This window comes from Perna viridis, chromosome 9 (genome assembly GCF_037379345.1).
Source record: "Perna viridis isolate PV_CMFRI_1.1 ecotype Kerala chromosome 9, ASM3737934v1, whole genome shotgun sequence".
NCBI classification, from domain to species: domain Eukaryota; kingdom Metazoa; phylum Mollusca; class Bivalvia; order Mytilida; family Mytilidae; genus Perna; species Perna viridis.
Window position 1 is genome coordinate 94,666 of NC_142453.1, and position 17,065 is coordinate 111,730.

General features: G+C 35.3%; 1 protein-coding gene and 1 long non-coding RNA gene across 2 annotated transcripts; one reads left to right on the plus strand and one right to left on the minus strand.

Moving 5' to 3' along the window:
• Positions 1-9,341: 9,341 nt before the first annotated feature.
• LOC148605978 (uncharacterized) lies at positions 9,342-11,746 on the minus strand. Its single transcript, XR_015915252.1, has 4 exons — positions 11,559-11,746; positions 11,336-11,394; positions 10,992-11,030; positions 9,342-9,438 (listed from the first exon to the last, which is right to left on the minus strand). It is a non-coding gene; the product is annotated as an uncharacterized LOC148605978 (long non-coding RNA).
• Positions 11,747-14,769: 3,023 nt separating this feature from the next.
• LOC148605979 (complement C1q-like protein 4) lies at positions 14,770-16,198 on the plus strand. Its single transcript, XM_088546051.1, has 4 exons — positions 14,770-15,007; positions 15,156-15,253; positions 15,669-15,896; positions 16,048-16,198. Exons 1-4 carry the CDS (start codon positions 14,770-14,772, stop codon positions 16,171-16,173), a joined length of 690 nt encoding a protein of 229 aa, XP_088402177.1. The 3' UTR covers positions 16,174-16,198.
• The last annotated feature ends 867 nt before the right edge of the window (positions 16,199-17,065 follow it).

The window sequence follows — 17,065 nt, forward strand, 5'->3', positions numbered from 1 at the left end:
CGTGACAAGTACGGTTTGTCAGTTTCTTGCCATCTCTACACCAGTTCACACGTTTCAAATTCATTTTACATTAGAATACGTGGCTGTTGTCATTTTTAAAATTTTCTGTTATATGCATTTTTTTCTTTTTTTCGTTTATCTCCATTTATAATTACTGTCAGAGTAATTTTCTCGAGACGGTTATCGTACTGGGTCCTTATGCAGGTTTCCATTTCTTTTAGTTTGCTGTTTTCAGATCGACGATATCTTTGTTAAAAAATTTATTGTATTATGTTTTCCTTCTATTTAATTTAGTTAATTTATCTATGGTATAACAAATGCTAACGTAGCAATTTCTTGCATATCAGATATGATTTATTTTGGTGACATGTATTTTTTTTAATGATAATAACTAGTGTCCTCTTAGATACGATGACGTAACCCCATACACTACTCCCGGATGGTAGTATAAGGCGGTTACGTTATGGTCTCCTATACACTTCTCCCCGAGTGTATTGTAAGGCGGTTACGTTATGGTCCCCATACATTACTCCCGGGGCGTAGTGTAAGACGGTTACGTTATCGTCCCCCATACACTACTCTCCAAGCGTAGTGTAAGGCGGTTACTATACCGTATCTAGTGTCCTCTTTGTACTGTGACCTATCGGCAATCGAATAGGTTGTTTTATTTTAATTGTGTCTCAGAGTATAGCACAAATATTGATGATTTCGTTGATCGTTGTCTTAACTTTCTATTTCCAAATTGTGCAAAAAAGTTGCAGTGTACCGAGAGTAAATGTATGAAGTTGCTTACTTTTTAACTTCTTGTTAAAAAGATCCCTCAGGCTCAGAGAACACTTTGCTAATAAACAAGAAGACCAGAATGTGTATCCTGTTCTGACACCAACTAGGAAGAAAATGATCAATACACTCGAAAATTCAAAAAGAAAAATCCTTGGGCTCCTAAACCGAATAAATGTGCCACGCTAGCTAATCAGATGTCAAACACTCATCCAACTACATTCCATCTTTCTTCAACATCACACCCGATGAGAAAAAATGCAATACCATTGTTGAAAAACCGTGACGATATCCAGGCGCGGATCCAAGGACTGGCGTGCCGTGCGTACCCATCCCCCACACCCAATATCAGTAAGAAAAAAATTGTCCACCACAAGTTTCACCCCATAATATTTCTTGGCCTTGCATTGCACGGCATTTAATTCAAATAAGCGCCCCCACCCTAAACTCAAATCCTAGATCCGCCCCTGATATCGTGTTAAAACCAGCAGACAAGGGCAGTACCATAGTAGTCATTGATAAACCTAATTACATCTCATAGACACAGCGTCAACTTTCAGATGAAAGATTTTTAAAAAGCTACCCAACGACCTACCTGATAAAATGAACATGAAATGATGATGAAATGAAAAAGGGATGGGACACAAGGACAATGGGGTCGACAAATGTTGATTGCTACTGGAAATAGGGAGAGTTGGATAGGGTCGGGCGATTTAGCCTCCTGTGGCGGAGCCCTATGGTTCCTACTCCGAGAGAATACCACAGTAGGGTTCTTTAACGTGCGAGGAACGTGGCATCTTTCCCAACACGGTGCATCACTATGGTTTGCGGTCAGGTTTTCTGTATTATAGCCTGACAACCCCAGCATGTAACACACCAGGGGTACCCCATTCCACCACCTGGGGCACACATCCCAGTTGCTCTGTGGGCAGATCTTCCTAGCCCCCGGCTAGGGATCTGAGCACTATTTAGTCGCCTTTAACGACAAGCTTAGCGCTGCTGCAGGCCTATTCTTTGAACTCCCGGACCTGCACGGGATCCAAATATAGTAGTACGGCGTATTGATGTATAGCAAGTAGTACTGTACTAGCCTTAGATCCAAGACCTAAAAATGAATTATGTTTTCTCGTTAATTTCATCTGGAGAAGTTGTTTGCAATTTCTTCAACCAAAAGCTTTTCCGAGATACTCTTTTACATTTTGACCAGTTTTTATTATGTTCTATGATCGTCACAACAATGTTGTGGAGATCCTCCTGGGTGTGTCCGGCAGATCTAAGATGGCGACTTAGAGGGAGGTCTGGTTTGCATTTGTAGTCACTGCGATGACCATTCATACGCCTGTTGAAAGGTTGGTCTGTTTCGCCAACGTACTGCATACCACATCGGCACTGGAGAAGGTATATGGTATTTTCGGTTTTGCAGGTTACGTCGCAAAAAATGGCAAATTCCTTTCCAGTGCAGTAGCTTTTAAAAGTTTTGGTGTGCAGCATCTGGGTACAGGTCTTACATCTCTTATCTCCACATGGTCGACACTGGCCCGTTGTATTTTGTTTGGACTGAGATGAAATCTCTGCTCTTACTAGGGCATCTCTTAGGCTCCTAGGTCTACGGAATGCCAGGACCGGGGCCCCGGAAAGAGCTGAGAGAGCTTGGGATGTTTTTGAATGTCTTTTCAATTTGAATGCAGTAACTGCGAGAGTTTCCCAAAGGCTGGGTGGTATGTAAGTACAAAAGGGACCCTTTTGTTCTTTTTCTTAGGTTTGTACTCGAGGAGATCATTACGGCTGATTTTGTTAGCACGTTCAAATCCCCGATCTATATCTGTTGATTTATAGCCACGCGATAACAAAGGACCACGGATTTCATCTAGACGTTTGTTGGTGGTATCGTCAGAAGAACAAATACGCCGAATTCGAAGTGCCTGAATGTATGGTATGCTTTTAGTACAATGTTTTGGATGACAACTATTGGGAGATAAGTATTGGTGACTATCAGTTGGTTTGCTGTGAAGATCTATGGACATTTCCCCGTCTTTTACAAACGTAGTAATATCCAAAAATGTGATTTTAGTGTCAGAAATTTCATGGGTGAATTGTAGTTCTTGGTAGAGATTCCTCATACTTTGTAAGAAATAATTCCAAATCATTTTCCAAATATACAGAGGAAGATGTTTACAAAATGCTGGAATTTTTAATCGACAACATATTTGTCCAGTGTGGTGGACGTGTTTTTCAACAAACGGTCGGCATTCCAATGGGCACAAATTGTGCTCCTTTACTAGCTGACCTATTCCTTCACTCTTATGAGGCTGACTTTATAGCTGATCTGATCAGAAAGAAAGAATATTGTTTGACTAGATCTTTCAATCTCAGTTTCCGCTATATAGATGACGTGTTATCTTTAAACAGTCCTAATTTCGGGAATTTGATACATCGCATCTACCCAAAAGAACTTGAGATAAAAGATACTACAGACACTGTGAAATCAGCCTCATATCTTGACCTACACTTAGAAATCGATGGTAAAGGAAAACTATTGACCAAACTTTACGACAAACGTGATGACTTTTCATTCAGAATTGTCAACTTTCCTTTCATATGTGGCAACATTCCTTCGGCTCCTGCGTATGGAGTGTTCATATCACAACTCATACGTTATGCCAAAGCTTGCCGGGACTACGCAGACTTTTTGTATCGCGCTAGAACTCTGACAAATAGGCTTCTGGAACAGGGTTATGTTGCTGCAAGATTGAAGTCATCACTACAGAAGTTTTATGGTCGTCATCATGAACTCGTGGATCGTTATGGTGTATCCATCAGCACCATGAAAACTGATTTATTCAACGGGTCATAATTTTCCTTTCCTCGTTTGTCTACCCCGGACTTGACTTTTTATGAGCAACTCGGTGGGTGTTTCTAGAATTTTTTTTTTAAGCGGAGGACGCTTACCCTACCGGTGCACCTGGTCCATGCTCCCAGTTTTTAGTGGAGTCCGAGTTGCTCATTTATTTTTGTTACTTTGTATATATGATTTTAGTTACTTAATGTTCTTTGTTGTGTATGTCTGTTTTCCATGTCTGGTCTTTGTCCCTGGATTACATTCTTTTGATTACCGCTATAACCTTGGTTCCCTTGATTACTCTTTGATTGATGGATGAACATGATTGGCATATGTGATAAAATTGTCTTAATTTTGTTTCGACTCAAGTCCATTTCATGTCAACATCATCGATGAATCGAAACCAAGAGATGGGTTTTGATAAAGATGTTGAGATTATTTGATTTTCTAATTTACCCATGAAGATGTTAGCATACGAAGGAGCCATTTTCGTTCCCATAGCTGTACCATTGATTTGGAGGTAGTGTTCGTAGTTGAAAGTGAAGTTGTTACACTTCAAAACGAAAGTGAGTAAATTAACTAGGCAGTCGGTAAGGGGGTCCAAAATAACTCGTGATTCCCAAGCTTCTCTGCAGGCCTCTATACCGTCATCGTGTGGGATATTAGTATAGAGTGTAGTGCCATCAAGGGAGACCAGAAGTGTTTCGGGAGGTAAACGATTCATTTTCCTCAGATAGTCCGTGGTGTCTTTTAAATATAACGGGAGCTTTTGAAAAAGGGGTCGGAGATGGTAATCCACAAATTCAAAAAATTTTTCGGTTGGGTGACTATTAGCAGAAACTATGGGTCATCCAGGGATATCTTTTTTGTGAATTTTAGTTAGAAAGTAAAAACGTCCTGGTCTTGGATCCTCTGGTTTTAAGTATTCGAACTGCTCTTCTGTAATGCTGCCGTCCTTGAACATTTTGTTCAGTTCTGAAGTGATTTTATCACTGAAAGATTTAGTAGGGTCACTGGGTAGCTTTTTATAAAATCTTTCATCCAAAAGTTGACGCATAGCTTCTGAGATGTAGTTATTCTTGTCCATAACTACTATGGCGCTGCCTTTGTCTGCTGGTTTTATAACTATATCGTCACGGTTTTTCAACGACTGTATTGCTTTTTTCTCATCGGGCGTAATGTTGAAGAAAGATGGAATGTAGTTGTTGGAAAAGTGTTTGATATCTGATTTCATTTTGTCAATGACATTTTCTAGCGTGCCACAATTATTTGATTTAGGAGCCCATTGATTTTTCTTTTTGAATTTTCGAGTGTATATATCACTTTCTTCATGGTCGGAGTCAGAACTGTCAAGGTCCATATCTTGGTCTTCATGTTTGTTAGCAAAATGTTCTTTGAGCCTGAGGGATCTAGCAAATTTATCCAGATCATCTTCAAGTTGAACTTCATCTATATTGTTAGGGGTGGGACAGAAATTCAAACCTTTAGATGAAATCCTGGTTTCAGTTTCAGAGAGAGTAAAAGATGAAAGGTTGACAATTGTCGTGGTGGAAATTCGTTTCAAGTTAGATTTTCTCTTAAATCTGCGTTTACGAGACTTTTTAGACGTAGTTTTGTCCTGTGACAAAACATTTTGTGCTTCTATATTGTTAAAGATGTTTACGCCGTCTCGTGTGAATTTGTGAAGTTGTTTACTTCTTAATTTCTTGGATTGAATAGCTCGGATTTCGACTAATCGTCTCTGAATATTACAAAGTTCAAGATCAGATAGAAAAGAACGAGCATTTTTAAGTAAATTTTGATTGATTGTTGATTGATTGTTCGGGTTTAACGTCCGAGCAGCAATATTTCAGCTATATTCTGACGATGATCATGAAATGGATGATAAAATGAACATGAAATGATGAAATGAAAAATGGGATGGGACACAAGGACAGTAGGGTTGACAAATTTTGATTGCCACTAGAAAAAATAGAGGGATGGGTAAGGTCGGGCAATTTAGCCTACTGTGGCGGAGCGCAGTGGTTCCTACTCCTATCGAATACCACAGCAGGGTTCTTTAACGTGCGAGGAACGTGGCATCTTTCCCAACACGGTGCACCACTATGGTTTGCGGTCAGGTTTTCCGTATTATAGCCTGACAACCCCAGCATGTAACATGCCAGGGGTACCCCATTCCACCACCTGGGGCAAACATCCCAGTTGCTCTGTGGGCAGAGCGCCTAGCCCCCGGCTAGGTTTCTGAGCACTATTTAGTCGCCTTTTACGACAAGCTTAGTTGAAATTAGCTAGTTGATGCTTTGCTTCCTGATATAATAAATCCATCAGACTCAAAGAACCATTAAAAAGAATGTTATTCCATCTGTGATGAAATCTATTGGATTTTTCTCCAGTGGTAAGGGGGAAAGCCTTACGTGTTAGGCCTTTAGGAATAATTCCTTGATGTAAATATGTTTCTAAATTAGATATATGATGCTCAGTTTTGATCATTTTCAGAGTCAGAGTCCTAAATTTGTTGAAATAATATTGGAATTGCATATTAAGAATGATTGGATCGTGTCTTAAAACACGATACAGACTAGAAAGTAAAAAATAATAATTAATCGTCTAAATAATAGTCAACAATCACTCTTACGGGGTGATGGATCGTTAAAAACGATGCGAAACATAACAATAAATTAAATAAACGTCTAAATATGTTTACATCACCAGAGGATAGTAAAATTTTAATTGAATATTCAATTTAAATTTTACCATCTTCTGGTGATGTTAAACATATTTAGACGTTTATATATATATATATTGTTAAAGATGTTTACGCCGTCTCGTGTAAATTTGTGAAGTTATTTACTTCTTAATTTCTTGGATTGAATAGCTCGGATTTTGACTAATCGTCTCTGAATATTACAAATTAATGATGCATGTCACAACAAATCAGTATTATACAACGTTTCAGAATGTGATCACTCTATTCGCTACATTGCTCCATCGGATCAAATTGATACAAGGAAGATATGTAAACGTACAGAAAGGTCTGAAAAATTCCCAACGATGTTAGAACTGTCAAATATGCGATGCAAATTTTTGGTCGTTCCCTCCGCGGGACTCTCTGGGAATTTTTCAGACCTTTCTATACGTTTACATATCTTCCCTGTATCAATTTGATCCGATGGAGCAGTGTAGCGAATAGAGTGGTCACATTCTGAGACGTTGTATATATATATATCTTTATATCTTCATTTTAATAAGAGCCCATTTGTCCACTATTTTAATAAATATCTGCCAGATCGATATTTATAATGATTGCATCAGACTTACAACTTTACTTTAGTTGATAAATCTTTTAAACAACTGGACACTGGTAAGATAAAATGTAAAGGAAAAAACACAACCAAACGAACAATGCCGTGCATGTGCACACTGGCTTTCCCTACTAAGACAGAAATGTGTTCAATCTCTGTCATCAGAAGTCTTTGAAATTTGTTTGACCGATAAGAAGGTTCTATCTTAGTGATATTTTAGGATAAGCTATTTTCAGTTAGATGTCATTTCATGTGTAACAGCCAATATACATATATATGGAACTTAATTGACGTTTAGCAGATTTAACTCTCTTGTATTTGTTAGCTGCCGCTGATGGAGCAGAAGTTGCTCACCCTTTTGGGACACCTGAATCCAGTACTGTTCTGTTTGGTTATATTTTTATTCTTAGACCTTAACTGTTTGTTTTCTGTCTGTTTGTTTTTCTTATGTCTTAGTATTCCCGTTTTTATTTGTATTTGTAATTTGCTCTGTTGTGAATATGCCTATAAAAATAAAAGGTGACGTTGACGATTGATTTGGTCATTCTTTATCAATGTGTTTTGTCAAATGCTTCTCTTATCGTGACTTTTTAATCAAACACAAAATGTAAATTGTATCTCTTTGTTATAATTTCATTCAGCAAAACGCATACATCAAACGGTCAAAATGGGCACTCCTTGGTCTAGAATCTAAAAGACATGTAACGAATAAAAGTTGTATTGTAGTCGTAATGTAATACAAGACTAAAACACCTGTAAATGAGTAGCCCTAAGTTTAAGGTAATTAAATGAAACACCAAATACGAACGTTGAAAACTACGAATTTGAAAATGTAAATGATTAATGTTTAGTTAGGTATCATCTCCTCAAGATGGCTCATTAATTGTTGGCTTTTATCTCAGTATACATTAATTATTTCATGCATATACTCTTTTACATTTCATGCACGTAACACATTACATTTCATCATCGATCGTTTATCTTTATTTGAATTTTAAAAGACACAAAAACAAAACTATTACATCATTTATCAGAATAGTTTGTTAGAACTAAAACTATTTCAACATTTACCGTGATGTTTCGCTTGAACTATCAAGCGTAGGATAACAAAATTTGTTTTGTTTGTTTGTTGGGGTTTAACGTCCGAGCAGCAATATTTCAGCTATGTTCAGACGATGAACATGAAATGGATGATAAAATGAACATGAAATGATGATGAAATGAAAAAAGGGGATGGGACACAAGGATAATGGGGTCGAAAAATTTTGATCGCCACTGGAAATGGGGAGAGGTGGGTAGGGTCGGGCAATTACAAAAACATTTATAAATATTGAAGTCGATACTCTCAGTTTTGTTTTGAATTATATCATATATTTTCTTTAAAGGCCAGGGGGTGTTAATACGGGGTCTTATTATTGTCCTCTTTTAAAATACAAAAAAATTATTCAAGTGTTTTCACATATCTTTTGTAGGATGTGGTAATGAAAAAAAAATGTTAAAAAAAGTTGGGCATTGTCAGAAAAGTCTGACATCTGATAATCTGTAATTATTATAGTATTTGATAAAACATCGCATTGTCAACTCTAAGTTCAAATCCCATTAAATTCATAATACAATAAAACTGACTTTGAGTTGGTTGAACTTGCATATAATGTAATGTAGTTTGTTATTGACTTTACAAAATCAATATTAATATCAGCGTAGAGTTCACAATATACAAACACTGAACACAGGTACTGCAAAATGATTGCCCCTATAAACTCTAGCAAAATAAAAAAAACTAAAAGTGAAAGCGAAACAAGACATACAGAGACCAGAAATCCTGACTTTGTCAGGCAGAGTACTTTGTTGTAATCACAACTCTAGGGTTAGCCACTGTGGAAAAATATTACACAATTAAACAAACCTGAAAATCAGTTCATAAAGGTCTGAGTCTCTTGTTAAAATAGAAATAAAGAAATTGATTATATGTTACACAAATGCACCAACAAAGGACTACTAGTACTTTACTGACATACCAGCCTTATACTATATGTTTCCATCGTGTGCAATATCAATCCCGATTCTTCCCATGTGGGTTGAAAACTACGGTACATTACAAGTCATACAAGAAAGAGACAACCCATTTGATTTCAAAAACTGCTTTCAATCAGTGTGTTATTTTGAATGTAAAGACCTTATGAGCAAATCAATGTAAAAACCAAAACAAAATGCTATTTTTAGCAATTTAACAACAATATCCCTTATGAATGGGTCTTTTCAACGTAAAACAAAACTGGAAGAGCATATACCTTTTTAGACTCTTTTTTTAGTCTATTTTTTTCTAAAGTACATATTTATCGCTTATGAAATGTAAAGTTAATTGTCTCACTTTCATTACCATAGCAGCTTGACATTTGATGTTCATAAAAAATGGTAAATGTATTTTATGTTTATCAAAAGTTGGTCAATAAGCTGTTAGTTAATATACTTGTGATCATCGCCTTCGACTGTGAATAAACTTTGTCGGGTCACGCTCTGAAAAAATCAAATAATACAAATAAAACAAGAAAATAAATGAACCGATTTCCATAGCGACAACCGCGGAGCTTTGTGCGCTCTACGGTTATAGCATGTATCTTAATTTCTTTTTGGTTTCTCCGATATACCAACGAACAAAAAGTCATGTCTCGGAAGTAACAAAATTTGACATTATCTTTAACCAAACAAATAAAAATCTTTGATTTAAGAAAATATCTCAGTAAAAATAAGTTAACTTTTATTATATCCTTGAGGTTTTTTCTCTATCTTTGAGAAATTGTACATATAAATCTTTCTCCGCGGTTCAGTTCCGCTATCTGTTCAAGAACCTAATCCGCCTCAGAAAAAAAATATTATCCCAATCGAAATATATATTTTTTAAGATAAAAAGGCATTTATTATTATCTTAAAATAGCCGAACAGTTGCGTCTACAATCTTCGTTGCGCATTCGTTTACGGAATAGGTTATGTGTACAATATTAACGCTTCCATGGAGAAATGATATTTTTCCGGCAATGTACAAATTATGAATCTTAAAAGAAGTGGATATCGCAGGGTCTGCTTGTGGGGGTAAAAAAAATCAAGTATGGTAAAAATAGATATTTAAAAAAGGTTTAAGTTGTTAATCTTATTTTCAGTATTAATGCGTTAATGCCTGTCATATTTCAGTATGGTTTAAGTTGTCACCGAGGTTACCATAACTAGTTCTAATAAATATGGCTTTTGATAGTTTCTTGTGTAATATAGTTTTAAAACAGTTGATTCTGTTGTGAAAGGGAGGCAAAATATGTGAAACAGAATGGGAGAATTTAGATCAGTCGATAAAAGCATATCTAAAGGTTATTGCAATAAGGGGAACATCATACATTGTTACTTGGTGATAACGTAAGGAGCTATATATTGTTTAATCGCACTAAATTTAACGAGAATGTACACATTACTGTGATAATTCTTGATACAAAAGCATTTAAACGGTGTTTCGTTCATTATTTCTTCACATGTATAATTAAATATTTATCTAATTTTACTTTGTAAATATAATTTGAAATATCAATGGCGGATCCAGAGGCGGGGAGAACGCCCCCCCCCCCACCCCTCATTAGAAAATTGCAATTTTTTAAAATTGTTGAAAAATTAGGCATGCCCCAAAACTCCACTCCTAGCAAAGTCGGATCACTTAGCGATCCTCACTGGTTATCCTGTCAAAATTTTTTTGGGGTCCCCTTACCTAAAACTTTGGATCCGCCACGGTTTTTTCATTGGCTTTTTAACACTTTGGATGTAACATGCTCACAGATCGGTACTTTCTTGATACTTTTCGGTGTTCAAAGTAGGAAACATATATTTTCAGATATAATGTGTCTGGAAGTGCAAAAGTGTTCAGAATATCTTGCAATTGATTTCAGTATATCTTTACTTTACTGTTATTCTCGTGCAAAACAGATACGACCGCTTTTATAACAATCGTGTTACAATATACAACGCTCTACATACATGTATCATGTTTGATTGATATATATTTAGGTGGAATATGAATAAATATAACAGACCTGAAAAGCACTGAGAACTGGCATTCCGCAATTCATAAACTGTAAAATTCAACATATATGTGTATACTAGATAATTTTTGCGAGGTTCCAATCCAACCTATCCAAATTGTTCTTCATAAATGCATTTTGTTATCATTTTCAATTCTATTTTCATGTGTGTCTGTTTAATTTCAGATTTTTTTCACGCAGGCCAGAATAATTGTTGAAGGTGTTATTGTTACTATTATTATCATTATTATTTTCATTTTGTTTTCGTTTTGTCTTGGGTGTATTTTTGTTTATTATTGGAGTTTTTTTAGGGCAGCATTTATTTATTCAATGTTTTATTAGGTAATGATTCATACCTGTTGCTACAGAAAGAATGAATACCACCAGAAAAGGTTCTATTGCCATCTTGCTGGGCCTGTTATGATATTAAACATTAATTAAGTTAATGTAATATGTACATTTGTTCTTTTTATACTGTCTAAATAATGTTTCGTTGGTAAAGAATCTATCAACAGTTTTGAATTCTGTTTTAATAGTCTAAATTTAAACAGAAGAGTAGGCGATTCAATGTTTACTAACCTGTAATCTCTATGGCGTATAAGTGGTATTCAGGATAGGTCGTGCAGGTTTGTTGATAAAATCTCTTCTATTAGTCCCGCAACTTAATGGTATTTAAATGTCCGCTGAAATTCACGTGACTGGACATTTTTTTAGTAGATATAACTTACGTCTTGTTAGTGTAATTGATTCGAATGGGGGAAAATACTAATAATGTACGAACATTAGTATTAGGGAATTCCCCAAATTGTCTAAATGTCAATGCCAAAAAGGTTAGTAGAATATCGAGTATCAAGTTTAATAATAAATTGTAAAGTTATTTCTCAAAAATATCTTTTTATTTTTTTTCTTTAAACAAATATGTGAAAAGGCCTGCTCTCGTGCAAGTTCTAATCTTGCATGTCAAGCAAATTATAATTCAAAGAATTATAGTAAGATACATTGTGTATGACCTTTTCAGAACACCTCATGTCACTTCCCAGTTTGTATTGCAGGTGCTTTAGTTTTTTGCTTTGTTTTGTTTGTTTTGTTTTTGTTTGTTTTTGTTTTACTTTCATTTTTTTTTTAAATATATTTTATATTCTGTTGTTCATATAATGTATAACACTCCTATTTGTTTTGTATTCTGTTGTTCACATAATGTATCATAGTCCTATTTGTTTTGTATTCTGTTGTCCACATAATGCACCATAGTCTTATTTGTATTCACGTTGTTTGTTCATTTTCGGGATTTTTTATGTAACGGTTTGGTACTTTGGTACTTGTTTTGTTGATATTTAGACGATCGTCTTTAAAATAAATTCAAGCAAACTGTTAGTACGTTGGTAAGCACAGCTAAACCGTCTTTCCATTTACAGGCAAAAGATATTCTTATGCAAACTGTGCTCCATTTAAGATTAACTCGAGCAAACTATGCTCTATTTAAGATTAACTCGAGCAAACTGTGCTCCATTAACTCGAGCAACCTGTGTTTCATTTAAGAGATAAGGTCAGACAAACTGTGAACCATTTGAGATAACCTCAGGTAAACCGTTTTTTGATTTAAGATAAATTGTTCCATTGACACCGTGTTCCATGTCCATTTCATCAAATTCGTTATGATTTATAAGAACAGCAACATGAAGTATGACGAAAAAAATTAATTTTATTCTTATATCTTCAAATCTTTACTCAGTTTATTATTATTATTACGTGCTTTAAGTCATTATTTTTCACACACAAAATATTTTTCGTGGATCTACAATATTGCAGAAATGTTGAAAAGGACTTTGTTACCCTACGAAATTGACCAACAAATTTGCATATAAATGAGGAGGGAATTCAAATATTTTAGTACCTATTTGTGAGGTCCAAAAACATTCTGAATTCATAAAACATTTCAATGTTCCTGTTAGTAATGTTTGTTTGTGGCAACGTGATGCCATAATCAACAGCTGTTTTATAAACCAATCGTCAAATGTTGGACCTTATGCGTCCATAAACAATTGAATTTAGTAACAATGTCTAAGCCTGTAAACAAAATGCTATAGTTTAACAATGGCCAACATTATTTTTATGGCAGTAAATATCATGCGTGTACTGTATTTCGATGTCTGAGAGTGTCCTTTATTTTAATATTATAGCCCTCTCCCCAGCATCAAATGTATTATACCGGGTTCAGATCTTTTGGACTGTTTTACTCATAAAATTCATACTACTTTGTGTGTCATTTACATAAATATGATAAAATGAATGTAAGCGACTTTAGAAAGAGAGGGGTACTTTATTTTGCTGGCAAAGTCACTACATGTAATTAAAGGCCTATATACTAACTCAGAAAATCCAAGTTTACAATCAGACCAAAAAATACTAGTTATGTATCAGTTCAATTGCACCGATGTGTATGATATTTATTTACGGCAGAACGATGTAAGAATTGAGCTGTGTGTAAATCATAATCAAACAAGCACTCATGCAGCAAACGTCCAATAATAATTCGACAAAAAAGTGTATCACTGAGTACAAATGCACTTATCAAAAGCTTGCACTTAAAACGTGTGACTAGACCTGTTTAATAACCACCAAATTTTAACCTGAGTTCAGAGGGACACTTTTGGATTTTTTTTTCCATGCAAATCTGTGTTAAGTTAGTAGATTGCCTAACAATATTTTAAATACTAGTACGCTGTTAATGCTCTCAATAAAGCAGCGATTTGAAAAGGAATGCGTTCTAAATCAATCAGACGAGTGATCAGAAACTTGTTCCTAAAAATGAATTCTCTAAGTTTACTATATGTCTACATATACAAATGTATGTAAGCTTATGAGTAATTGTCAACCAAGTATACTACATAATGGCTATGCAATTGAGACATGTATGGAGCTGGACTGTCTAATGGCAAGACAATATAAAACGCATCTGTCTAATGGCAAGACAATATAAAGCGCATCAATTAGTACACAGGCAAATGTGCCACATATGATAATCATATGGTGCTCGATTCATATGACAATCATATGGTAATCATATGACAATCATATGATATTGTACATATGATAGTCATATGATTATGATTCTCATATGGTAATTTTGGCTTAAAAACATATTTTCACAAACATATGATTATCATATGATAACCATGCGACAATCATATGTTTACCGAAACATGATTATCATATGGTGCTCGATTTATATGATAATCATATGATGCAAAGCATATGATTCTCATGTGTGGCACATTTGCCTGTGTAGTGTACCACCGATTCGCGGTAAGGTGGAATTAACCGTACTCCTTGTTCAAACCTATACAGAGGAGGAGATCATATACGACAAACAGAATAAATATTGGTCGGTATTATCCAGCTGTGTATGTTTGTTCGTTACTTTGTTTTTTAAATACTTTTTCAAGAGATATTGACAATCAGTAATTAAAGGCGGCTTATTACGAAAAACTATAATAGAATATCAAAACATATTTCTTAAAACACATGAATTAACTGCGACGACATTCATGGCATTTCACGAGATGGATTATAACCGACACAAACTTCTACATTTCTTAGCTGAAAGAACTGGCATAATCTAGCAAGTGATAACTAGTCCTCTAATGGCATAGGTTGCTACAATCTATATATAGTTCCCGGTTGTGATAAAAAGAAATACCATTGTAACTTTTCATGTTATCAAAACTAGTCAATCCTAGTAAAAGTCTTCAATTCTTATCAGTAGGGCATATTCTGTGTCGAATTACAAATGAAGGTGTTGTTTTGTGCCGTTCTCTTCCTACCGCTTGTTTGTGCGTCGCCTCCCCGTAATAGGCAAGCGAATCGCGAAAAACTGGTAATACTTATACAAAAAGTATCAAAACTTAGGGAACATGTGAAAAACCTTGTCGCAAGGTTGGATAATGCAGAAAAGACCAAGATCGACCTGTCAAAAAGACTTACTAGCTCACTGGAGAAAATTAAACAATTGAAAGCAAGGCGTAAAGGTATATAAATTATATGTATTTCCTTTACTTTTTAATTCAGGAACTAATTATCTCAACACTTTGATAATTTAAGTTAGGAGTTCATGTCCTAAATTATCTATCTTTTTATCTTATTCTTTTATTTTATGCAGATTATTTGAAATTTCAGAGAGAAGGCAAACTGGTACACCGGAAGTTGCTTTTTATGCCGCACTTAGACACAGTTTGCATGCCCTGCAAGTTCAAGATCCGATTATTTTCGATGATGTAAGCGTTTATTCTATTTCAAAAGAATACATTCCAGGTAAAAAGTCGTCTTATATCTTCATTAAACAATTGACATAACACATTTGTATTGCTACAGTTTTCAATAAAACATGAAAAAGACCGGTTTATATAACACGCTTCCTAGTGATTTAAAGCTATGTTGTTAATCATAGTCCAGCAGAAGTCTACATGAACATTTTCTCAAAAACCTAAAGCAATGTGTTAATACAGAAACACGATTTCAAAAACCAAAATAAGAGCCAACACCGTGAAGAATGACCAAGCAGCTCCAACAAAAAAATGTGAAAGACCGGTCTTAACCAATTAAAATGTATACAAACTGACGCTTAATAAAATATTCTGGTGTTAGACAACTTCTTAGTAAATTTTTCATTGAAACACATCTCTAATGCAGGTATATACCTTGACTTCACCAGACATTTATAACGACATCAGTGGTATATTCACGGCACCGGTATCTGGAGTGTATTGTTTTTCGTGGACCAATAATGTTGATGCGACAGATTACCAGTCAACTGAACTGGTGATAGATGATAAACCATTCGGCTGGGCCTATGCTGATACCAAGGGAGATAATAATGAAGATGATTATGGATCTTCATCTCAGACCATTGTTTTGGAGGTAAATTAAGATGAGTAAAGAACTTCATGACAGACAATTGTATTGGAGGTTACGATGATTAATGAAAATATTGTCTTAGACGATTACGATGGAAGCGTAGAATTATAAAAATTGGTAATAACCACTGGTAAAACATTTTTGTATGTTGTAGGTAAAGAAAGGAGGACATGTCTGGATCCGGACTGGAGCCCAAGGAAAGGGGACACTTCATGGTGAGGATTATAGTACATTTACTGGTTTTCTCCTGTTCCCAACAACTCCTGCAGAAGAGGAATGACAAGTGAAATAAAAGCTGAATTTAATGTTTTCAGATCATTTGATAACGTTACATAAACATGGATATAAAAAGCAGAATTCAGTGAAGTGTGTAACAGACATCCAAATAAGTAACTCTTGGGGATGCCTCCAATGTAGACATAATAAGAAACATGAGCGATACGTGTCTGGACCTGTGTCACGACATACATGTATATTTGCCTGCTAATAAACATCTTCACTATAAACATAACACTTCACAAGTAAAAGAAACTTCCGTGTGGGTTACAAATTTCCCACAGTAATGTACTTGTGAAAGCATATACTAGAACTGCTAAAAAATGGCTTAGTTCAACTTGCTAAAAATACAAAAACTAAATACTAATTTGTCAATGAAATAGGCGCACATCTTCTATGTATATTATAGTATGTTATTAACACAGTGCAAAGTTTTATTACATTACAAAAAGTAGGTAACATCAACAACATGACAAAATTTGACCAAATTCAACAGGCTAACGAAATGCTTATCTGAGCACAGTTTGATACCACCGCTGAGGTCGACCACTTTACAGTTGGGTCAAGTTTGGACACACCATTCAAACTCAGTAATATTCTGAAATTGGATTGCGATTAAATGTTTGACACAGAATAAGATTTTGATCAGGATCGAAGTGGATACTTATTCCGCAAGCTCAAGTCACAACCCCAAAAATATGGTCCAGCCTTCATTTGGTTGCATGGCACCTTGTGGAACAGCTTCAAATAGTAATCAAGGGCACCTAGGTTATAGCGGTATTCAAAAGAATACAATCCAGGGACAAAGACCAGACATGGAAAAGACACACACAACAAAGAACATAAAGTAACTAAAATCATGCATACAAATTAACGAAGGCAAATGAGCAACTCGG